The sequence below is a fragment of the Sorex araneus genome, chromosome 2 (assembly GCF_027595985.1).
Source record: "Sorex araneus isolate mSorAra2 chromosome 2, mSorAra2.pri, whole genome shotgun sequence".
In the NCBI taxonomy this organism is placed as follows: Eukaryota; Metazoa; Chordata; class Mammalia; order Eulipotyphla; family Soricidae; genus Sorex; species Sorex araneus.
In genome coordinates, this window is record NC_073303.1 from 25,871,536 (window position 1) to 25,896,737 (window position 25,202).

General features: G+C 53.1%; 1 protein-coding gene across 1 annotated transcript in view; it reads right to left on the minus strand.

The window, feature by feature from the left end:
• Positions 1 to 10,173: 10,173 nt before the first annotated feature.
• DEF6 (DEF6 guanine nucleotide exchange factor) overlaps positions 10,174 to 25,202 on the minus strand; it is a 32,294-nt gene continuing 17,265 nt past the window's right edge. Inside the window, exons 4-11 of the mRNA XM_055127372.1 lie at positions 23,097 to 23,333; positions 22,172 to 22,318; positions 16,850 to 16,958; positions 16,388 to 16,686; positions 14,905 to 15,071; positions 14,605 to 14,803; positions 11,923 to 12,013; positions 10,174 to 11,780 (exon numbers count right to left, since the gene is read on the minus strand). Of these exons, the coding sequence (XP_054983347.1) occupies positions 11,545 to 11,780; positions 11,923 to 12,013; positions 14,605 to 14,803; positions 14,905 to 15,071; positions 16,388 to 16,686; positions 16,850 to 16,958; positions 22,172 to 22,318; positions 23,097 to 23,333 (1,485 nt within the window). The 3' untranslated portion in view covers positions 10,174 to 11,544. The remainder of the gene's footprint in view (positions 11,781 to 11,922; positions 12,014 to 14,604; positions 14,804 to 14,904; positions 15,072 to 16,387; positions 16,687 to 16,849; positions 16,959 to 22,171; positions 22,319 to 23,096; positions 23,334 to 25,202) is intronic.

Below are 25,202 nucleotides of genomic sequence, written 5' to 3' on the forward strand. Positions count from 1 at the left end.
TTCGGCTTCAAGAGGTTTATGCAACTAACAGTGTTTGGTCCTGGATTTCTTACCTCTTCCCCGGTGTTGTCATCTGATACGTTTACCCCCCACCCCCTTTTTTGCTGGAGGGGCACACCTGGCTGTGGTCAAGGCTTATGCCTGGCTCTGCACTCAGGGATCACTCCTGGTGGTGCTCTGGGGACCGTATGGAGTGCCAGGGATGGAATCTGGGTGGGCTTGTGCAAGGCAGACACTCTATCTGCTGCACTGTTGATCTAGTCCCACGTTTGCCTTTTAAAAGGAAAGCATTCTCCCTGCAGACGTGTAAAATTCTGTTCTCACTTGCTTGTTGCCAGGGATTAAATCCAGGGCCTCACACATCAAGTCTAGTGCTCTGCCACTGACCCACGTCCTCAGACCAGTTTTTCATTTTGCATTTAGCGTTTTTTGTGGAGGAGAGCACACCTGGCAGTGCTCAGGCGTATGCCTGGCTCTGCACTCAGGGATCACTCCTGCTGGAGCTTGGGGGGGACCATGAGTGGTGCTGAGGATTGAATCCAGGTTAGCTATATGCAAAGCAAACCAGATGCCCTATCCAATGTACTCTTTCTCTGGCCCCTCATTTAACCTATTTAAGATCTAGAAGGGTCCTGTTATCCCAGCCTGCCCCTTAAATGTATAAGAAAAGGAGGCCAGGGAGATAGCACGGCAGTTCAGATGGTTGCCTTGTGTGTGGTCAACCCCAGCTGGCATTAACCAGATGCAGCCCTACAGTCCCGGAGCACCAACGTGGGTGTTGGGGGAGGACTCGAAGAATCCCTGGCACTGCAGGGCTGAGCAGCACTGCAATCCTGCCAGGGGCTCGGGGCTGACTCCGGCTCTGAGCTCAGGGATCATTCCTGGCGGTGCTCAGGGGACTGTGTGAGATGCCAGGAATCCACCTGAGTCAGCTGAGTGCGAGGCAAAATCTCTACCCACAGTTCTATCACTCTGGCCCCTTTTGCTTCTTTAGTGCAGCAAGATAGTCGTGATTGAATGAAACATTTAGAAAGATGTGAGGGAGCTAGGAACAGGAAATACATGTTCAAGAGAGAATTGGGGCTTCTCCGGAGTGAAAAAAAAAAAAAACTTAACAAAGAGACAAGCAAGCAAGATATAAGCTTAAGGGAGAACATGGGCTGGAAGAGCAAGCAGATTTCCTATTTTATAAAAGATTTTTATCTTGTGGGGTTGGCGTAGTACAGTTACCATAGTACAATGGTTAGGGAACTTGCCTTGCATGTGGCTGACCAGGGTTTGATCCCTGGCACTCCACATGGCTCCCAGAGCTAGCCAGGAGTGATCCCTGAGCACAGAGCCAGCAGTCAGCCCTGAGCGCTGCTGAGTGTGGCCCCAAAACAAAAATTAACTAAATAAATTTATTCTAAGCTTCCCCCCCCCCTTTTGGGTTACTCCTGGCTCTGGGTTACTCCTGGCTCTGCAATTAAAAATCACTCCTGGCGGTGCTCAGGGGACCATATGGGATGCTGGGAATCGAACCCGGGTCGGCTGCGTGCAAGGCAAATACCCCACCCGCTGTGCTATCACTCCAGCCCCTATTCTAAGCTTTCTTTTTCTTTTTCTTTTCTCTTTTTTCTTTTTGGGTCACACCCGGTGATGCACAGGGGTCACTCCTGGCTCATGCACTCAGAAATTACTCCTGGCAGTGCTTGGGGGACCATACGGGATGCTGGGAATTGAACCCGGGTCAGCTGCGTGCAAGGCAAATGCCCTCCCCGATGTGCTATCACTCCAGCCCCTATTCTAAGCTTTTAAGGAGCAAATTGACTTTTTTTTTTAGTTTGTTTTCTTTAGGGACCACACCCAGTGATGCTCAGTGGTTACTCCTGGCTCTGTGCTCAGGAATTACTCCTGCAGTGCTTGGGCAACCGGGTAGGGTGCTGGGAACTAAACCCAGGTTGGCCATGTGCAATGCAAGAGCCCTACCTGCTATATGCTTTCTGGGCACCGTGTTGGCCAGTTTTGTTTTGTTTTGTTTTTATATTCTTTTTGGACCACATCCAGCCATGCTAGAGCTTACTCCTGGCTCTATCCTCAGGGAACCCTACTCAATTCTGGGGACTCAGACCTGAGTTAGCTGTGTGCGAGGCAAGTGCCTGGCCTCCCGGACTATCTCTCTCGCCTGAGGAGCTATTTTTCAGCCCGACATTGAAGTCCTGGAAATGTTCTTTATTTTTCCTTATTTTTAATGCCTTATTTTTAATACTATGTTTTAATAAGACAATACGAATATGTTTCTTTATTTGTATTGTCTCTCGAGATTGGCGCTTCTTGCCCCCGCCCTGATGAGCCTTGCTGGCCGGCAGCGGAGCTCAGGGAATCGTTTCCTCTCACGAACTCAGATCTCAGCTGTTCACACCTCCTTGTGTCCTGGCCTGGGCCCACTCGCAGGAGAGGAAGCCGAGGTGCAAGTGTTGGCTGGAACTCTCCCTCGCTGCAGGCTCTATCATCGGGCCTCGCTCTTCCTTCCACTAACAGGTTCTCTGTGATAGTGGTCTTCCCCTGTTTGTTTTGGTTTGGTTTTTCTTTGGGTGGAGGGGGGGAGGGACACACCAAGCAAGGCTCAGGGCTTACTCCTGACTCTGCACTCAGAGATCTCTCTGGAAATGCTCAGGAGACAGACCACAGGGGATGCCAGGGATGGGACCCAGACCAGCTGCATGCCAGGCAGGTGCCCTGGCTGCGGCACTAGCTCTCCAGCCCTTTGTCTTTTCTGCACCTGTCCTCCTCAGAGAACGTGTAGCAATGACGCAGGGCTAAAGAGGCACCTCGGAGGGTCACCTCTGAGGCACCTCAGACACCTCAAAGCCCTGAGTCTGATTCCGGCACTGCATGGTCACCTGAGCACTTACTGCGAGGGACCCCTGCCCACATCCAGGCCAGAAAGAAAACAAAGCAAAACACAAAACGATGCAGATCTTTGCACATCTTCAGGTGATCTATAATACTGTTCGTCGTTTTGTTAAAAAGATGATCATTGTTGGGGCTGGAGAGACAGGACGGGGGTAAGGCGCTTGCCTTGCACGCGGCCTACCCAGACTCCATCCCTGGCACCCCATGTGGTCCCCTGAGCCCTGCCAAGAGTAATCCCTGAGCACAGAGCCAGGAGTAAACTCTGAGCACAGCCAGGTATCAGCCCAAAACAAAATTATGTGGAAGGTCTCGAATGACATACCGAATTTAATAAACAGAAGTTCAAAAAAAAAGAAGTTCATAGGGCTGGAGATAGTACAACTGGTAAGGTGCTTTTCTTGCATGCAGCTGACCCAAGTTCAATCCCTGGCATTCTAAATGACCCCTTGTGCACTGCCAGGAGTGAGCACAGAGCTAAGAGTAAATTATGAGCAAGGCCTAAGACCCAAGCCCCAAATAAACAAAAATAAGGTAGATTGGGTAAGACTTAAATCCCACAGATTTAAATTATCCACCTTAAAAATGCAAATTCTTGGGGCCGGAGCGATAGCACAGCGGGTAGGGCGTTTGCCTTGCACGCGGCCGACCCGGGTTCGATCCCCGGCATCCCATATGGCCCCCCGAGCACCGCCAGGAGTAGTTCCTGAGTGCAAAGCCAGGAGTAACCCCTGAGCATCGCTGGGTGTGACCCAAAAAGCAAAAAAAAAAAAATGCAAATTCTTTAGAACTCACAAATGTAGCTGCATCTTTAGATACATTTCCCCTCCCCCATAAGTTTTTGTTTGTTTTTTGCTTTTTTGGGTCACACCCGACAATGCACAGGGGTGACTCCTGGCTCTGCATTAAGGAACTACTCCTGGCAGTGCTCAGGGACCATATAGGATGCTGGGAATTGAACCCGGGTCGGCCGCATGCAAGGCAAACACTCTACGCACTGTGCAATCACTACAGCCCCTCCCCCTATAAATTTTGAACCACACCCAGAGTTTCTTGGGGACCAAGTGGTTCTGGGGTGGAATCTGTACTTCCAGTCCTGCAAGTCCTCTCCTGCTCCTAATCGGTACCTTTTTCTCTTCTATTTGTATTTTCATTCCACTTTCCCCTCAAAATTGAATTGCCGTGGCTGGAGCCATAGTACAGTGGGTAGGGTGTTTGCCTTGCATGCGGCCAACCTGGGTTCTGTCCCCGCATTCCATATGGTCCCCCTGGCCACTGCCAGGAATAATTCCTGAGTGCAAAGCCAGGAGTATCCCCTGTGCATTGCCGGGTGTGAGCCAAAAAAAACAACAACAAAACATTGAATTACCATAGAATATATTTGCTTGTTTGGAGGTTCTAGCAGGGGAGCGCAGCTACTCGTACACCCTCAACCCAAGACCGGCCCGTCTCAGGGAAGGTTGTCCTCTTCGACCGAGCTCGCAGCTTCGGGAGGGACGCACAAGGAGCGGTGAGGGAGGAAGGGGACACCCGCCTAGCCAGCCAGATCAGCAGAATCAACCCTGGCGATCAATGGGGTGACAGATGTCGCAGCCAGATACCCTCACATCCTATTTGCATGTTTGAAATCCTCTTGATTTCAAGTCTCATAATACTTCTTTGCAACCAAAATGTAGCACTACAGCACTGTCGTCCCGTTGTTCATGGATTTGCTCGAGCAGGCACCAGGAACGTCTCCATTGTGAGGCTGGTTACTGTTTTTGGCATATCCAGTACACCACGGCTAGCTTTCCAGGCTCTGCCATGTGGGCGGGATACTCTCGGTAGCTTGCCAGGCTCTTCGAGAAGGACAGAGGAATTTAACCCGGGTCCGCCATGTGCAAGACAAACGCCCTACCCGCTGTGCTATTGCTCCATTAGCTTCGATAGGGTTAGCAAATCTGTCTCTGAAAACTGCATTGAATTGGGGCCGGAGTGACACCACAGCAGGTAGGAGCTTGCAACCAAAATACATACATAAATTGAAACTAAAAACACTGTATTTCCTTTCTTTGGGGGCTTATTTGGGCCACACCTGACAAGACACAGGTTTTACTCCTGGCTCTGCACTCAGGAATTACTCCTGGTGGTGTTCATGGGACCATATGGGATGCTGGGGATCGAACCTGGGTTAGCCACGTGCAAGTTAAGACCCTTACCCTGTGTACTATCACTCCCACCCAATGCCAGGGTAAAAATGTTTTATTTGGGGCCAACCTGGCAGTGCTCAAGGCTTACTCCTGGCTTTGTGCTCAGGAATCACTTTTGGCAGGCCTAAGGGAACCATATGTCGTGCCTGGGATTGAACCCAGGTTGTTCAAAAGTGCAAGGAAAGTACCATACCTGAAATACCTGAAGTACTCCAGAAATGAATTTCTTTCTTTCTTTTTTTTTTTTTTTTGCTTTTTGTGTCACACCCAACAATGCTCAGGGGTTACTCCTGGCTTTGCACTCAGGAATTCAGGGGTTACTCCTGGCTTTGCACTCAGGAATTGCTCCTGGCAGTGCTTGGGGGACCATATGGGATGCCGGGGATCGAACCCGTGTCGGCCGCGTGCAAGGCAAACACCCTACCTGCTGTACTATCACTCTGGCCCACAGAAATGAATTTCTCCATGAGATAGGGAAGCTATTGGGGCATTCCCGCAATAGTACAAGGGGGAAGGGCATTTTCCTTGCACGTGGTCAGCCTGGGTTAGATCCCCAACCTCCCGTATGATCCCCTGAGCACTGCCAGGAGTAATTCCTGAGTGCACAGCCTGAGTATCACTGGATGTGACCCCTCCCCCCAAAATAAGCAAGCTATTTTTTTCCCTATGTGGTCATATGTTCATCACTATTAGTCCTGTCTGGCAAGATAGTATATGGTCCCCCACACACAACTGAGAGCGATTCCTGAGCACAGAGCTAAGAGTAAGCCCTGAGCACTGCCACGTGTCTTCCCCAAACCAAACCAAGCCCAAACTAGACTTATTTGGTTCATGCACTCAGGAATTACTCCTGGCGGTACTTGGGGGACCATATGGGATGCTGGGAATCAAATGCAGGTCGGCCGCATGCAGGGCAGACGCCCTACCGGCTGTGCTATCGCTCCAGCCCCGGAAGTTGAATTTTCCTATAGGAGTGACTGACTCTGAGTTGGTCGTTTCCCCCAGCCCCTTCCCTCCCTCCCCCCCATCAAATTGCAGCAATCTATTAGAGAGCATGTTTCTGGGTGATGGGATCACTCTCTGAGCCTGCTTCCCGCCTGGCTGGGCTCGGGCCCCAGCACACTGAGGTCCCCTGAGCATGGCTGGTGACGATCCTGGAGCAGAGACCACCCCCTGCCCACCACTTAGGGCGCCCTCCCCTCACCCCTGAAAAAAAAAAAGAAATCAAACACAAATATCACTAATGATTGTTCAGTTGACAATGCAAGCCATTGTCATTTCGAAAGATTTGGAAGCCTCCTGATTTGAAAACAAAAAGCACTTGTGCAACTTTTGAGCCATTTCTCAGCCCCCACATTTATAAACCCTCTAGCAGCATTTCAAGTCGCTTGTCTAGTGTCTCAGGAATTTGTTTATTTATTTTCTTTTTATTCTATTTTATTTTTATTTTGGGGACACACCTAGTGATGCTCAGGGTTTAGTCCTGATTTTGTACTCATGGATCGCTCCTGGTGTGCTTAGGGGATCATATGGGATTCCAGGGATCAAACCTGGGTTGGCTGTGTGCAAGACAAGTGCCCTACCTACTGTCATATTGCTCCAACCCCAAGAATTTTATTTTTTAAAAAACCTTTCTCTTCCTGAAGTGATAGCACAGCAGGTAGGGCATTTGCCTTGCACGCGTCCGACCCAGGTTCGATTCCCAGCATCCCATATGGTCCCCTGAGCACCGCCAGGAGTAATTCCTGAGTGCATGAGCCAGGAGTAACCCCTGTGCATCGCCAGGTATGACCCCCCCCAAAAAAAACCTTTCCCTTCCTTTGATGTTGTGAGTAGAAAGCACACGTGTTTACGTGCTTAGTTGTGGTGCTGGGCACAGTGTAGTGACAGTGCTCACACACTCTGTCGTACCGCCAGGATCACACTGGCCCGTGTGGAGCAGTGCTGGGGATCAAACTCACAGCCTCCAGTTTACAAGGCAGGCATCTGCCACTGAGCTCTCCCCGGGGTTCCTCATGTTTCAGGAACGATAAGATTCAATTTTGACTAGTGCATGATTGATAGAGGATAGCTAAGCAGTGAAGTGTGTGTGTGTGTGTGTGTGTCTGTGTGTGTGTGTGTGTGTGTGTGGTGTGTAGCCAGAGACCAAGCCCAGGGCCTCACGCATGCAAGATAAGTGCCGTATTGTAAATCACATACTCTGAACTCCGTGGTTGAAAGTAGGGAAGGTGAAATTATCAGAGAGAAATATTTTTGGTAAAGAACATTTGGAAATCGATCAGGTGAAAATTAATTTTTCCTTTGCTCCTTTTTTGGGGTTTGGTTGGGGGCCACACCTGTCAGTGCTCAGGTGCTACTCCAAGCTCAGTGCTTAGGACGTGCTCCAGGTGGTGCCCAGGGGACTGTGAAGGGTGCGTGGGCAAGCACCTTAGCTGCTGTACTGTCTCTCCAGCCCTTCGCGATGATTTCCTGGGGCCAGATAGTACAGTGGGTTGCGCTCGCCTTGCATGGACCAAATTTGAGCCCTGACACCTCCTATGGTCTCCCAAGCCGTGCCAGGGGTGATCCCTGAGCTCAGAGACAGGAGTAAACTCTGAGCACTGCCCGGTGTGGGTCCCCCCAAAACAGAGCTCCTCTACTTTAACGTGGAGACCACTAATTCTCCCATTTGGTATCTAGAATCTCGACTTCTTGTGCCTGGCTGGTTTGTGTTACTTTCTGCTGATTGTTCGCTTCTTGTCCTGCTCTCTTTCCTGGCCATCTCAAATCCCAGGCCCGACCTAATACTTCTATTATTATTATTATTATTTTTAGAGCTTTGTTATTAGCTCTGTGCTCTGCCCCTGAGCCACATCCGTGGCTGCACTGAGGAATCTGAATCTCACTTCCCACCCCTGAAATCTGTACCATGCACACTCGCAGCTTTGTCTCGTGAGAGTTTAGCCTGTACTGAAGTTCCTTGTGATAGAGTTTTGGAGACTGGCAGAAGAACTTTAATAGCAGAATGCATAAAAGTTTCAAGAGGGCAAGACTCTGGCCTGCCTTGTTTTGTGCCAGAGAGTGAGGTCCTAGCACGATATCTGACAATAACAAGAGTGAAAAAAAAAATTAGGGGCTGGAGCAATAGCACAGCGGGTAGGGCGTTTGCCCTGCACGCGGCCGACTCGGGTTCGATTCTCAGCATCCCATATGGTCCCCTGAGCACCGCCAGGGATAAGTTCTGAGTGCAGAGCCAGGAGTAACCCCTGTGCAACACCAGGTGTGACCCAAAAAGGAAAAAAAAAATGATTGAACAAACCAATGGACTTGGGGCCAGAGAGATAGTACAGTGAGTAGGGCATTTGCCTTGCACACAGCTCTCCTGGGTTCCATCCACAGCATCCCATATGGTTCCCCAGGCACTGCCCTGAGAGTAGAGCCAGAATTAACCCCTGAGCATTGCTGGGTGTGCCCCCTCCCCCAAAAAATGTCAATGGACATGAGTTTCAGTCTTCTTAAGATGCATCACTTCAGTAGCACAGCGGGTAAGGCGTTTGCCTTGCAAGCGGCCGACCCGGGTTCAATTCCCAGCATCCCATATGGTCCCCTGAGCACCGCCAGGGGTGATTCCTGAGTGCAGAGCCGGGAGTAACCCCTGTGCATTGCCAGGTGTGACCCAAAAAGCAAAAAAAAAAAAGATGCATCACTTCTTGGGGCTGGAGCAATAGCACAGCGGGTAGGGCATTTGCCTTGCATGCAGCTGACCTGGGTCAATTCCCAGCATCCCATATGGTCCCCCGAGCACCACCAAGAGGAATTCCTGAGTGCAGAGCCAGGACTAACCCCTGTGCATTGCTGGGTGTGACCCAAAAAGCAAAAAAAAAAAAAAAAAGGATGCATCACTTCTTTTGCGGGGAGAGGTCATGTCTAGCAGTGCTCAGGAGCAACTCCCAGCTCTGTACTTGGGGAATCACTGCTGGCTGTGTTCAGGGACCCAAGTGATGCCGGGGATCAAACTTGGGCCTCCCCTATACGAAGTATGCACTCAGCCTGTTGAACCGTCTCTCTGACCCTTAAGATGCATCACTTTTAGGCCGTGTGACGACAGGTCATTCGTTACAGAACTTGTTCATCCAGGAATCCGTTTAACAGGCGTTTGTTGCAGGCATTCACCGAAGAGTCAGACACTGGGGGGGGGGGGCGCTGTCGGGGACAGGTGCCGCCCTCCCGGCATGGAGTACCCAGTGAGAGAGGGGTCGGAGGAAAGGCCCGCCAAGGTGTGGCCAGAGGAATCAAGGAGAACTGCCTGGAGGGAGGGGCAAAAGCAGGGGGACCCCTGGACCTCATCAGCCCCACCCAGGAACGGGAGCTTGGCTTTCCCTGAGTGACCAGAACACAAGATCTGCCTGGAGGGAGACGGGGTGAGACTGTTCTTAGCCGTGTGGGTGGGGGTAAGGGCGCGGGACTTGGCAACCAAGGGCATGAGCTTCCAGTGACCACTGCGGACTGATTAGCCCGGGGACAGGGTGGAGGTGGGGTCCGAGGGGAGTTCATAGGCAGCGTACACAAAGGCCTCAGCCTTGCAGTAGCCGTGAGGGAGGGCAAGAAGAATAGCGAGTGAGTCAGCCTGAGCGGGGGAAGGAGAGAGCCAGCCACCGAGACCCCAGACCTGTCTCAGGGGAACAGCCCTGTGGGTCAGCAGCGGGCAAGGGGTCAACAGCGGGCACAGCATCATTTCCTGAGACTCTGGGCAAGGTATTGCCCTCTCTGAGGCCCCACTGCTCCCCATCTCAGGATGGACTGGAGCGATAGCACAGCGGTAAGGCGTTTGCCTTGCATAGGGCCGACCCGGGTTCGATTCCTCCGTCCCTCTTGGAGAGTCCAGTAAGCTACCAAGAGTATCCTGTCCGCATGGTAGAGCCTGGCAAGCTCCCCGTGGCATATTCGATATGCAAAAAACAGTAACAAGAAGTCTCACAATGGAGGCGCTACTGGTACCTGCTCGAGCAAATCAATGAGCAACGGGATTACAGTGATACAGTGATGCAGTGATTTATTTTTGGGGGTTTGGGGCCACACCCAGCAATGCTCAGGGGTTACTGCTGGCTCTGTATTCAGGAATCACTCCAGGCAGTGCTTGGGGGACCATATGGAATGGCGGGGATCAAACCTAGGTCATCTGCATGCAAGGAAAGCGCCCTACCCACTGGGCTATCATTCTGGTCCCCACCCAAAGGTATTTTTATGTCTTGTTTTAGGTCACCTCCAGCAGAACACAGTACTCCTGGCTTTGTGCTCAGGGCTGGCAGTGATTGAAGGATCATATGTCATGCCAGGGATTGAATCGGGGTTGGCTGTGTGCAAGGTAAACACCTTCACCCCTGCATTATCTTTGGGCGTTTGATAACTTCTGGAGAGGGGTTCGGAATGATAGCACAGCGGGTAGGACATTTGCCTTGCAAACGGTCAACCCGGCTTCAATCCCTGGCATCCCATGTAGTCCCCTGAGCACCGCCAACAGTGATTGCTAAGTGCAGAGCCAGGAGAAACCCCTGAGCATTGCCGAGTGTGACCCAAAAAGCTGTCACTGTCACTGTCATCCTATTGCTCATTGACTTGCTCAAGTGGGCACCAGTAACATCTCCACTGTGAGACTTGTTGTTACTGTTTTTGGCATATCGAATACACCACAGGTAGCTTGCCAGGCTCTGCCATGTAGGCGAGCTACTCTCGATAGCTTGCCGGGATCTCTGAAAGGGGTGGAGGAATCGAACCTGGGTCGGCCGCATGCAAGGCAAACGCCCTACCCACTGTACCATTGCTCCAACCCAACCCAAAAAGCTAAAAAAAAAAAACCTACAAAAAACACAAGAACTTCTGGAGTGATACTACTAACAGCAGTGGCTTATATGCCAACTACATCCTCCTTACGACAATCCCACAAACACCCCCCTGGGCACGATCACTATCTCTGAGCTACCAAGCACAGCCGAACGGAAGTGCAGAGATGACGAAGCTGGACAGAAGTCAGCCGGCCAGCCAGTGGCGGAGCGCCTTCCCGTGAGCCCCTGCAGCACCCTTCCTCCTGGGACCGGGACCCGCGCAGCTACAGAGCGAGGAAGAAGGGGGACAGCGGTGGCAGCGGCAGCCGGGAGCAGATGTGGCCACGATGTAATTCCAAGAGCAGTTTTTATTTGGAAACAGGCCTCCTCGCCCTGGGAGGCGGGGCCCCACGCTGGGCCGCGATTTCTTCTGTCCCAGGGCTGCAGCCGGGGCCCTCGGGGCTAAGGCGTGGGGTGCAGTCGCAGGGAGCCCAGAGAACCCCCATGCTGTGGATGGAGTCTGACGCTGCACCGAGTGCCACCGGGTTCCATCTGGGCTGCCTCCTGGGTTGGGGGGGGCCCTCAGGTCCCCCTTCCGCAGGGGCTGACGTCACGCACAGCCCCACTGTGACCGGGCCCTGGCGCGCCAAAGGCCGAGTGGCTCACACGGGCTCGTGCTCCGGTGGTGGATCGGGCTGGCCTTCCTGAGCGGCGGGTGCGGGCTGGGCCGCCTCGCTGGCACCGTTGAGGGGCTTCGGCTGCTGCTCGCTGCTGCTCCGGGAGGGGGTCCTGTCGCCCTGCGAGCCCCAGCGGGTCAGGCGCTTCAGGGAGGAGTCCCGGCGGGCCAGCAGCGGGGCCTGGAAGCCTGTGAAGGAGCTGCTGGTGGCGGGCCGCTTGTCTGAAAGGCCAAGGCGAGTAGGGTCAGGACGACAGGCTGAGGGATTCCGGCCCTGCAGCTCCACGCTGGCCCCCAGATGTGGAGATACCCCCCTCCCCCGTCCTCCCCCACCCTCCTCAATCCAAGGTCCCACCCAGCTCACCTCCAGGCTCAATCGGGTGCATGAGCCGGTTCATCTGGACGTTCCAGTGTTTCACGTTGGTGCTGGCCTGGTGCAGCTTCCGCTGGGCAGCCTGTAGGGGCAGGGCAAGTGCACTGTGTAGGGGCGGGTGGGCCAGAACCCCCACTTCAAGACCCCCTTAGGACCTGACAAAGCCTTAGAACCTCTGGAAAAACACCGCGTGTATGTTCCAATGAGTTATAGGCACGGAGGTGGCCTCCACTTCCCGGGGACTCGGGGGCCCTGAAGGGTAAGAGAATTAATCCTAATTACAGCTTCTGTGGGTCAGGCGGTTAAGAGGTGTGAGTACATTTATGATCTCTTTAGCCTTCTGAGCAAGACAAACACATTCCAAGGACGTGAAGTGATTCGTCCTGGGACCCACATGGACCCTGTCCAGGACCTCACCACCGTCTCTCTGCAGGGCTCCACCAGGGTGAGAGATGTGGGAACCACAGAGGAACTTGCCCCTTGGGAGATGCGTGCTGAGAGTAGATAAAGGACCAAACGTGACGGCCTCTCAGTATCTGTACAGCAAACCATAACGCCCAAAAGTAGAGAGAGTTTGGGGGAAATTGTCTGCCACAGAGGCAGGGGGAGGGTTGGGAAGTGGGGGGGGATGGGGGACCATTGGTGGTGGAGAATGTGCACTGGTGGAGGGATGGGTGTTCCATCATTGTATGGCTGAAGCTCAAACATGAAAGCTTTGTAACTGGAGCTCACGGTAATTCAATTAAAAAGGAAAAAAGAAAAAAAGAAACTTGCCCTTTCTATGTTACATATTTCTGTTTGAATTTTCTATAAGAACCAAGTAAGCCAACGAAACAATCAGTATTTAGATGGTGAGAAGGGGCTGGAGTGATAGCATAGCGGGTAGGGCGTTTGCCTTGCACGCGGCTGACCCGGGTTCGATTCCCAGCATCCAATATGGTCCCCTGAGCAGCGCCAGGGGTAATTCCTGAGTGCAGAGCCAGGAGTGACCCCTGTGCATCGCCGGGTGTGACCCAAAAAGAAAAAAAAAAGATGGTGAGAAAACTGCTGCCCAGATTATTATTCATGAGAAAAGTAGCTAAGGGGAGGGGCTGGGGGATTGCAACGGGGTTAAGGTGCTTGCCTTGCATCCCACAGACCCTCTTCCATCAAAAACTTAAAAAAACAGGCCAGAACAAAAGGAAAAAAGTGCCAGAGTGACAGTACAGCGGGTAGGGTGCTTGCCTTGCATATGGCCAACCCAGATTCAATCCCTGGCACCTCAGATGGTCCCTGGCGCCTCTCCAGGACTGATCACTGAGTGCAGAGCCAGGAATAAGCCTTGACCACTGCCAGGTGTGACCCCCCAAATTGCTTTAAAAAAGGGCAGGACAAGAACAGATGACTAGATAAAGAAACTGTGGTACTCCTACACAGTGGAATATTATGCAGCTGTTAGAAAGAATGAAGTTATGAAATTTGCTTATAAATGGATTGGTATAAAGAGTATACTGAGTGAAATGAGTCAGAAGGAGAGGGACAGGTATAGAATGATGCATTCATTTGTGGGGTATAAAAAATTGTATCTACAGTATGAGATTAATGTCCAAGGTGAGGGTAAACAGGGGCCAGGAGGACAGGCTAGTGGTTGGAAGCTTGCCACAAGTGTGTGTGTGGGGGGAGCGATAGTACAATGGGTAGGATGTTTGCCTTGCATCTGGCTGAACCGGGTTTGATCAAAATAAAACAAAAAAGCATATAAAATTTTTTTTTTAAACCTTAAATAAATAAATGAAAAGGGGCTGGAGTGATAGTGCAATGACTAGGGCACTTGCCTTGCACACAGCCAATCCAGGTTTAATCCCGGTACTCCATTATAGTCTCTTGAGCCCTGCCAGGAGTGATCTCTGAGCTCAGAGCCAAGAATAAGCCCTGAGCACCTCTGGTTGTGGCCCAAAACCAAAACCAAAACCAAAACCAAAAACCAACCTTAAAAAAGAGTTTTTCTGGTGTGGACAGCTGGTGTCCAAGGGGAACAGTTAAAAGAGTGGGGGAGGGGCTTAGAAGGCAGAGAGAGGAAATTTTTGCCCAGATTAATATTAATGAGACTAGTAGCTAAGAGGAAGGGCTCAGGAGACTGTGCCCGGGTAAAGGATGCCTTGCGCCCCACAGACCCTGTTCCATCCCCGGCACCATGTGCCATCCCTGGAGCACCACCAGGGGTCAGTGATGAGCACAGTCAAGTTGCTGAGGATGACCCCCATACCCGAACCCAACCAAGCAACCAAGGAAGGGGCAGGGGAGGCAGCCCCCAAGCTGAGCTCCTGCATGGCAAGCAGTGGAAGGTTCTGATTTGATCCCTGACACCACATGGTCTGAGGGGTGCCACTGGCAGTGATCCTGAGCACAGAGCCAGGAGTAAGTCTTGAGCACTGCCGGTTGTGACCACCCCCCAAAAAGGAAACAAAAACAGCTGCTCATGCTTCTTCTGTGTTCCTTACTCACTAAACGTCATGCATTTTCTCACGGAATCTCTTCATGTTCTCATTGAATCTCAGAGCATCACAACAATGCTCTGAGGGTCCCTTTTCAAGACGGTGGGGTGTGGGGGGCGTTGAAACTCAAGGGGATGAAGCCGTTTGCACAGCCCGACCGGGACAGAGCCGGCGCCAGGGTTCTAGCCGCGGCGCTCACCTCCACGTCCTCGTCGGCCCGCTGCCGGTTCTGCCGCACCTCCTCCAGCTGCCGCTGCGCCTGCTGCAGCGAGCGGCTCTGCAGCGCCATCTCCTCCTGCAGCTCCTGCTTCTCCTGCTGCGCGCGCTCGATGTAGCGCTCCTGCTCCTCCTTCAGCAGCAGCAGCTGTTTCAGCTTCTGCTCCTCCTCCTCCAGCAGCCTGCGGGGCGGGCGCGGGGTGAGCGGCAGCAGGACGAGGGGTGCGGGGGGGGGGTGCGGGAGGAGAAGCCCGTGGGGGGGGGCAGGGGGAGGGGTCCCTACCTGGTCTGGGCCAGGCGCACCGCCTCCTCGTCGCGCCGCGCTTTCACCTCCAGCTGCAGCGCCTCCTGCAGCCGCTGCTGCATCTGCTCCAGCTCCTGGATGCGCTGCCGCTGCCGGGCGGCTTCCTCCTTCTTCAGCTCCATCTCGGCCTGCATGGAGGCCCGGGCCTGCGCGGGACACAGACGCAGGATAAAGGGAAAGGGGCGGTGACCCGGACGGCTCCGGGTCGGATCCCTTTCTGAGAGCCTGTCCAGGTCAGACGCGGCCAGTGGACAGAGGCTACACGGGGTGGTGGTGGGGGAGGAGGATGTGAGGCTCAAGGCTCAGACTTAATTCTTTGCTTTTTGGGTCACACCCAGCGTTGCACAGGGGTTACTCCTACCTCATGCATTCCTACCTCATTTACTCCTGTCGGTGCTCGACGGACCGTGTGGGATGCTGGGAATCGAACCCGGGGTCGGCCGCATGCAAAGCAAACGCCCTACCCACTGTGCTATCACTCCAGCCCCTCAGATATAATTCGTATTATTTTGCTGTTGTTGTTATTGGGTGAGGGTATGTGACACCCAGCGATACTCAGGGGTTACTCCTGGCTCTGCACGCAGGGATCACTCCTAGTGATACTCAGATATGGGATGCCAAGCTTCTAGCTGGGTCCGCAGCGTGCAAGGCCTTCCCATCTGCACTCTCTCTCCAGACCCTGTTCTGTGTTTTTAGATGATAACTAAGGTATCGTGTTAATAACTAAAACTGTCTGCTATTTGGAACCTGGCCCATCGCACGGAGTAAACGGCAATTTTTATTAACGGCGATGAAAATCCATATAGCTGAGGGGCAGAGGGGTTGAATCAGGGCTGGGGCTGAATCCACGAATCTCGGGCTCCAGACCCAGATTCGAAATCGCTGCGCTTTGACCGGCCTGGTTGGCCCCCACGTTCGCCCACCTTCCTTCCATCCTGCATTTCCCAAGCTGTTTTCACTGTCAACTTGCATCGAATCTGCTGTAACCTGGGTCCAAACTCACCGCCTTGGCGGTCTCCAGAGGCTCCTCCTACTCCGAGCCCCGCCTCTAGCCAAGGAGTGGGCAGAGGACTCCAAAAAGTACCCCACGCTCTCTGGTCCTGCTTCCTAGCCAAGGTCCTGCGCCCGTCACTTCTTCTTTACCCAACAGGTGCCGCCCAGAGATGGGCGCTGATGCCACATACATTTTTCTGAGCTCCTTACAAGTCCTTAATTCCAAGGCCCACCTTCAACCCTTCCCCTCCCCAGGCCCCGCCCCAGACACGCCCCTAAAAACTTGGGCTCCGCCCCCAAAACGCCCACAAACAGCATAGGTGCGCCCTGGAAGCCCAGGTCCCGCCCCCAACACGCCCCTAAGCAACCATGGTCCGCCCCGGAAACGCCCACAGGCGCTCTCTGGAAGCCCAGGCCACGCCCCCGCCCCGCCCGCCCCGCCAAGGCCCCGCCCCCAGACCGCCCGCACCTGCTCGGCCTCCCGCAGCTGTCCTTCCAGCGCCTGCTGCAGCTCGCGGTGCTGGCTGCGGCGCCGCTCCTCCTCCTCCTGCAGCAGGCGCTCGGCCTGCCGCTGCGCCTCCTGCAGCAGCTCCAACTCCTGCAGCTTCCGCTCCTTCTCCTCCTGCAGCTGCTGCAGCCGCACCAGCTCCTCCTCCTTGGCGGCGCGGCGGCGCTCCCGCTGCTCGCGCTGCTCGCGCCGCTTCTGCTTCAGGTCCTTGTGGAGCGACGACTTGCCCTCAGCCTGCAGCCGGATCGCCGTCTGGATGGCTGCGGAGGCCACACGCGAGAGGGTCAGCAGGAGTCTAGGGGCTCCGAGTGGGATGCGGTCCCTCGTGGCTCAGGTCCCGTCTCCAGCCTCCGACTGGCCACAGTGTCATTGCAACCGAGAGGTCGCGGAAACCCAGGGGCCGGCCCGCCAGCACTCACTCACCAGCCGTCCACTCCTGGCGCTGGCGCGTGTCCGAGGCGCTCATCTCGTAGGTGCGGGAGGCCGTCTTCACGCAGAACACGCAGCGCTTTCCCTCCCGTTCCGGCAGCAACTAGGAGACAGCAGGCGGCGGCCTATGAGCACAGGACACTCGGGGTGCCCCCAGCCCAAACCCCGCCACCCCCCAACTCTCCCTCTTCCCTGGGCACCTGTGACCTCCTGTAATTTTTGTAGACTTTGCTGGCTAAAGGAGGGTGAAGGCATTTTTGCTTTGGTACTCAGTGCTCCCCAGACACATCACCACCTAGTCACATCACCACCACTCAGTATGCAGATCCTGCTAAATGTTATGTCCCGGTTTAAGTTATTTGTTATGATCTGCTATAATATTGCACAGTTCATGGGAAAGTCCAGGGGCCAGAACAATACCGTGGATAGGGTCCATGCCTTGCACACGGCTAACCCGGGTTCGATCCCTGGCGTCCTATATGATCCCCCAGCACCACCAGGAGTGATTCCTGAGTGCAGAGCCAGGAGTAACCCCTGAGCACTGCTGGTTGTGGAGAGAGAGACAGAGAGAGAGAGAGACAGAGAGAGACAAGACAGAGACAGAGAGACAGAGAGAGACAGAGACAGAGAGATAGAGAAAGAAAGGAAAAAGAAAGAAAAGGAAGAAGGAAAGAAAGAAAGAAAGAAAGAAAGAAAGAAAGAAAGAAAGAAGAGAAGAGAAGAGAAAGGAAGAAAGAAAGAAAGAAAGAGAGGAAGAGAGGAAGAGAGAAAGAGGAAGAAAGAAAACGTTGTTGATATACTGTTGGGCCAAGGAAGGGTTCAAAGTTTGTAAGAGTCAAACCCTAGAATGTAACACTCCTCTGTGTGAATCCCTAACAGCCCCTGGGATTCACAACCATCAATGCCCATAAAGGATGGCAAAGACCATGCCCTCACCCTGAGCTACAACTTGCCCCTGTGAGCAGTATGGCTGTCACTGAAGGTAAGCCTTACTGATGTATGTCTGGAAACCATATCACCATATCTTGTTTTAAACATAAGTAAAAACTATCCTTACTCTTGCTGATCTTTTTTTTTTTTTGCTTTTTTTTGGGGGGTCACACCCAGCGATGCTCAGGGGTTACTCCTGGCTTTGCACTCAGGAATTACTCCTGGCGTGCTTGGGGGACCATATGGGATGCTGGGGATTGAACCCGGGTCGGCCGAGTGCAAGGCAAACGCCCTACCCACTGTGCTATCACTCCGGCCCTTTTTTTTTTTTTTTTTTTGGGATCATACCTGGTGATGCTCAGGGGTTACTCCTGGCTCTGCACTTAGGAATCACTCCTGGCGGTGCTTGGGGTATCATATGGGATGCTGGGGACCGAACCCAGGTCAGTTGGTGCAAGGCAAATGCCCTACCCACTGTACTATTGCTCCGGCCCAATCTTGCTGATCTTCAGTGACACTTTGGGATGTAGTTTTAGGGTACAAATGTAACCTCAGTCTTTGGATCAATTGTCGAATGCATTAAGAATCCTGTGATCCCTTGGACCATCGTGATGAAATAAACTTCCATCCTACTCCTCTTTTGTGTTTTGACTGTCTCATTGTGTTAAGAGAAATTCGGGAGAACACTAGGGCTCCCGTGAGGGGTCTCACCAGGCAGATGTTCTTTCTCTCACAGTCCCACCTACTGAGGAATTCTCAGCTCATTCCACCGGCACTTTTTTTTTTTTTATCTCACTCCTGGGGGGATGGGGGTGGGAGATGGAACCCGGGTCCTCATCCAGCCAGGAACTGTCTCAGGAGTCCCACCTCTGCCCCTCCAGAGACATTCCTGCTGTGTCTGCACAGTCTCACTCCTTGTTCTAGGCACTTGGAAGACTGAGAGATGCCTCAAGACCAAATCCTGGGCCTCCTTAAGTTTCCCTTTTTTTTTTTTTGCCACATCCTACCATATTGTTGCGGGATCCGGGATAGGGACCTTCCCTCCTGGACTCTCTCCAGTTCCCCAGGTTTACTCTAATGGAAAATCATAGTTACCACAACTGAGCCTCTTCTGTCCTGAGTATAAACTATTTTCTGCATCATCTTACTCATTTCCCATGCAACCCTCCCGGGCAGGCATTATTAGATCCACTTTAGGGAGAAACGGAAACTCTTCGAGTCCAAGGTTTACCCACGTCCTACTGGCCGCGGCGGGGGTGGGGCGTGCTGTGTAGGCCTGTGACTGCCCATAGTGACGACTCATGCCTGAAGTGACACAATGCACAGACCCTTGGAGGATTTGGAGTGTTTCCTTTTTTCCTTTTGGTGTTTGGGCAACACCTGGCGAATGTGCAGAGATTATCCTGGCTCTGCACTAAGGAATCACTTCTAGTGGTTCAGAGGACTTAAAGGGATGCTGGGGATCAAACCTGGGAGGGCTGTGTGCAAGGCAAGCATCCTCCCCACTGTATTATCTCTCGGGCCCAAGGAGGATAGTTCTTCAAATGTACACTAACAAGTGTTGGCAAGAATGTGGGGAAATAGGGGGCCTCACACACCGCCCCTCTCACACTGAGAATCTCAGTCCCTGTGGAAAACAGGTGAGCCCTGGACAGAAGTGTGGCTCAGGAGGGCACAAGCCTTACATGTATGAGGACCTGAGTTCCATCTCTGACACCACAAAAAAAAAAGCAAGCAAGCAAACAAACAAACAAGCAAAAAATCATCTGCCTGACCATCCCTCAGGAAATCAAGCATAGAACTACCTTATGATGGGGACAGGAGAGATAGCGCAGTGGCTAGGGCATTTGCCTTGTACACAGCCGACTTGAGTTCAATCCCCGGCATCCCATATGGTCCCCAGAACACTTCCAGGAATGATTCCTGAGCACAGAGCCAGGAGTAACCTCTCAGCAATGCCAGATGTGGCCCAAGGAACAAAACCCAACAACAACAACCAAAAAAAAAAACCTCCCCCAAACACCCCCCACAAAAAAATAAGGAATTACCATATGATATAGGAATTGTACTCCTAGATATTTATATACCCAGGAGGAACAAAGGCACATATTCATCCAGAAACTTGAGCATCAATAGCAGCATTATTTATAGTAGCAAAAAAAAAAAAAAAGAAAGAAAGAAAAAAAGAAAGGAAGAAAGAAAGAAAGAGAGAAAGAAGGAAAGAAAGAAAAAAAATTTTCTTTTAAGAAATGAATAAACAAAACGTGGTGTCTATGGAGACAGTGGAATGCTTATGGCTGTAAGAGGGAACGAAGGGGCCAGAGAGAGTGCAGCAAGTAGGTCCTTGCCTTGCATGCAGTGGACCTAGGTTCAATCCCCGGTACCACACGTGTTGCCCAGAGCACTGCCAGGAGTGATCCTTGAGCACAGAGCTAGGAGTAAGCCCTCAGCACAACCAAGTGTGGCTCCCAAACAAACAAAAATAATAATAGAAGGAATGAATCTGGGCCGGTAAGATCACTCAACAGGCTGGAGCATAATTTGTTTGTTTGTTTGGGGGTCACATTCAGTGGTGCTCAGGGGTTACTCCTGGCTCTGCACTTAAGGAACACTCTGGCAGGCTCAGGGGGCTGTATAGAATGTGGGGGATCGAACCCGGGTCGGCAAGCACCAACCGATCTCTTTGGAGGAACAATAATTCTTTGCATGTAGGAGGCCTATGTTCAAACCCCAGTACCATATATAATTCCTCCATGCACCATGAGATTTGGCCCCCCAAAAAAACTAAACAGTAAACACCCCAAAGCAATGTGTGTGATGTATAAGTGATGCTGTATACATCAAATAAAACAGTGCATGAAACTTGCCCTCTACCCATACCAGTCAGTGACACTAAGGGCGTCACATGTTGTGCAACCGTAAGCTTTACCTATTTTCAAAACTTTTTCACCATCCCGAGCAGAAATTCTCTACCTGTTAAGCAATAACTCCTCCTCCCCAGCCCTCCCAGCCCCGAGTCACCTTCACTTTCTCTCTCTGCACTTTTGCCTCTTCTTGACACCTCACAGAAGCAGGATCCTAGCTTTGTCCTGCTCTTCCCAAGTTCTTTCATATAATATTCTTGCTTTGTTTTGCTCGGGACCCTGCCTGGCAGTGCTCAGGGACGACTCCTGGCTCTGAGCTCGGGGAGTGCTGCCAGGGGTGCTTGGGGGACCGTGTGGTGCTGGGAATCGAACCCAGTCTCCCCCAGGGAAAGCCTGCTTTCAGCCCCTCACATAAGGTGCACTTAGGATCAAGTGCTCAACATTCACTCATCCTGTAGGGGATCAATGCTTCATTTCTTTCTCTTCCTTCCTTCCTTCCTTTCTTCCTTCCTTCCTTCCTTCCTTCCTTCCTTCCTTCCTTCCTTCCTTCCTTCCTTCCTTCCTTCCTTCCTTCCTTCCTTCCTTCCTTCCTTTTTTGTTTTGGCCTGCTCTCAAGGATCACTCCTGGCAGACTTGAGGGACCAGATAGGATGCCGGGGATTGAACCCGGGTCAGCCACATGCAAAGCAAGTCCCTTACCCCCTGCACTATTTCTCTAGCCCTATGAATACCTCTTTTGCTATAATTTTTAAAACTGCTGTCAGCTTCTAAAACGGACAGAACCAAGGAACAGAACCGAAGGTGAAGGCTGTGGAGAAGGAATGGGGAGAGAAAATTGCCAACGAGGATGGAATTAAAGTGAAAGAGAGGGGCTGGAGCCATAGCACAGCGGGTAGGGCATTTGCCTTGCATGTGGCCGACCCAGGTTCGATTCTCAGCATCCCATATGGTCCCCTGAGCACCACCAGGAGTAATTCCTGAGTGCAGAGCCAGGAGTAACCCCTGAGCATCGCTAGGTGTGACCCAAAAAGCAAAAAAAAAAAAAAAAAAAAGTAAAAGTAAAGTGAAAGAGAAAGACATTTAAAGAGTCTTCCCTGCTATCACACGTGCTTTTTGCTATGTAATATGAGATTTAAGACATTTTCCCTCTGAAATCTTTAGCAAAGTCCACACGATTCACCAATCATTTTCCATAGTTGATGAACAGTTTTGCGATTTTTTTCCTGCTTGTCTGTATTTTTGTGGCCCAGACCTGGCAGTGCCCGGAGTCACTCCAGTCACACACAGTACTCGGGGATTAAACCCAGGGCTGTGCTTGCCAGGCCTAGGCTCAGCCCTCTGAGCCTCTCCCGGGCCCCTTCCGCTGGAGTCTGCCAGACTTGCTGATACAAACGCGAACAGCCCCGCGGCCCCAGAGCTCTTCAAATCACACACACTCAGCAGGAGTTTCTCAGTGGCTCACCCACCTCGGCCTTCTCCCTGACCCGCAGTGTGCCCCGTGACATCCCCTGAGACCCCTCACCTCCACACAGCAGTGCGCATCCAGTGGGATCGTGCCTCTCTTCTCCTTGCATTCTTCACTCCCGAAGTAGCAGAGGGAGCTGGGCTGCAGCTGGAACCAGCGCTCTGTCCAGTTCCTCCTCAGGTGCCCGCGCTTCCACAGGTAGCCCTGGCGGCCAGAGCACAGTCAGAGGCAGGACAGCAGTGTTCCCCCGCCCCCCACCCACAGACACACAGACACACACACTCTCACATGCACACAGACACACTCACACTCACATGCACACAGACTCACACACTCACATGCACACAGACACACTCACATACACACACATAAACACAGACACATTCACATGCACACAAACACTCACATGCACACTCACAGACACACAGACACACACTCACATGCACACACAGACACACCAGAATCACACACTTCACATGCACACACACACACTCACACACTCACATGCACACATACTCATATGCACACACAGACACACTCACGTGCACACACTCACAGATGCAAATGCACACACACTCACATGCGCACACACACTCACATGCACACATACACTCGCAGATTCACATGCGCAAACACACGCACTCGTACACACTAGACATACACTCACATGCACACACAGATACACACACACACTCACACTCACATGCACACACACCCACATACACACAGACACACACTCACATGCACACACAGATACACACACTCACACTCACATGCACACACACCCAGATACACACACAGACACACACACTCACACACATCAGACACACACACCCATATGCTCACATACAGACACATACAGATACACACACTCACATACACAGACAGACAGACAGACAGACAGACAGACAGACAGACACACACACACACACACACACACACACACACACACACGCTTCTCTGGCCTCCCCCGGGGCCTGACCTGCTTCAGCACATCCTGGATGAGCTCCTGGTAGACCTCGTGGATGGCCATGCTGAGGGTGTCGCGCCCCACGCCTCGGAGACAGCGGCCGGAGTTGAAGAGCTCCAGGAGCTGCCACACGCTCACGCCCCCTGCGGTCTGGGCGGCCTGAGCCTCCTGGGCCAGCAGCTCCTCCAGCTCGCCCGGGCCCACCTCCAGGCTCATGCTGCCCTGGACCTTCTTCAGCAGGTATTCGACCTGGGGGCGGGGGGGGGGGGGAACCCGTGACCGGTGCGGCCAGCGCCAGGCGACAGCCGTCTGGGGGAGGGGCTCAGGGGGGGCTTTGCAGCACACCGGCTGCTGGCCCTGACCAGGGCTGAGATTTGGGGTGGGGGCTCCAACCTGCACCCCACACACCCTCTACCCTGGGAGGGAGGGGGAGGGAGGCCCCATAAAGGGAGGGATGATCCAACAACTGAGCTGGGGGGTTGGGGACTGGGGAGGGAGGCGGGGACACCCCGTTGGCCACAGCACTGAGGTGGGGTGCAGGAGAAGCCGTTTTGGGCATTGTGGCGTATTGAGTTGGAAACCCAGGATCTCAACCGATAGCAGTTGTTTTGTTTGTTTTGTTTCAGGGCCATCCCCAGTAGTTCTTAGGGGTTATTCCTGGCTCTGTACTCAGGACTCAGTCGGTGGGTGCTGAGGAGCAAGCCTGGGGGCGGGGCTGCACACAAGGCAGGTGCCCTACCGGCTGGACGGTAGCTCCGGCCCCACAATCCATAGGAATTTTTTTTTTTGGGGGGTGGCTCAAACCCAGTGATGCTCAGGGCTTACTCTGGCTCTGCACTCAGGAATAACTCCTGGCGGTGCTTGGGGGACCATATGGGAAGCCGGAAATCGAACCCAGGTTGGTTGTGTGCAAGGCAAATGCCCTACCCGCTGTACTATTGCTCCAGCCCCCTCAATAGAAATTTTAAAAATAAATAAAACAGAGGTCAGAGCAAGAGTACAGTGGTCCGGGCACTTGCCTTGTATGTAACCAACCCAGATTCCATCCCTGGCATCCCATAGAGTTCCCCGAGCACCGTCAGGAGTAATTCCTGAGTGCAGAGCCAGAAGTAACTAACCCCTGAGTGTCACTAGGTGTGGCCCCCAAACCCAAATAATAATAATAATAATAATAATAATAATAATAATAATAATAATAATGAATAGAATGTTTGAGACTGAAACAGAAAGGGCCATAAAAGCAATAACAAAATAAAGGAAGGTGGAAGGTGGGAGCTGAGGGCTGGGGACAGACAGAGAAAACAAATCCCAGAAAACAGAGACAGGGTGCAGGGCCCCAGCGAGGGTGCGAGACCCCAGCGAGGGTGTAGGGTGTCGGCGAGGGTGCGAGACTCCAGCGAGGGTAAAAGACCCCAGGGAGGGTGTAGGGCCCCAGCGAGCGTTCAGGGTGTCAGTGAGGGTGCAAGACTCCAACGAGGGTGCGAGACCCCAGCAAGGGTGCAGGGCCCCAGTGAGGTGTAGGGTGTTGGCGAGGGTGCGAGACCCAAGCGAGGGTGCGAGATCCCATCGAGGTACGCGCTCTCCCCTAATCCCTCCCTTCGCAGGGGGACGTGACTTGTAAGTCACAGCCCGGGGGAACGGCCAGCACTGCGCTCGGAGCCCCTGAATCCCACTGGGTCCTTACTCTCAGCCTCCCCGCACCCCCCTCTCCTTCCTGGAGGGGTGAGTGCGGGGATGGGGGGGTGGGGGAAGCAGGGCAGGGGCCGGAAGCCTGTTACCGAGGAACAGGAAGCGGTGGCTGGGGTGCATCCTGCTGCCGCTTGCAAACACCGAGCCGCCCGCAGCAGCCCTTCTGCTGCCTGAGGCCCCGGGCTGGCAGGGGCGCCCGGAGGCACCCAGCACGGGCCCCTCCGCTGCGCCAGGAGCTTGCTGGGGAGCCCTCTGGGGAGCCCTCTCACTTTCAGGGCGGCCGGGATGCTGCAGGGGTGGGGTGGGGCCTGCCCGTTCAAAGCCCAGGGGGTGCTCGGCGCCCCCCCCATACATCAGAAGCCGGGGGTGGGGGTCAGCCGGAGTTCTGGAGCGAGAGGGGCCGAGCAGAGAGGGATGCGGGTGGACTGG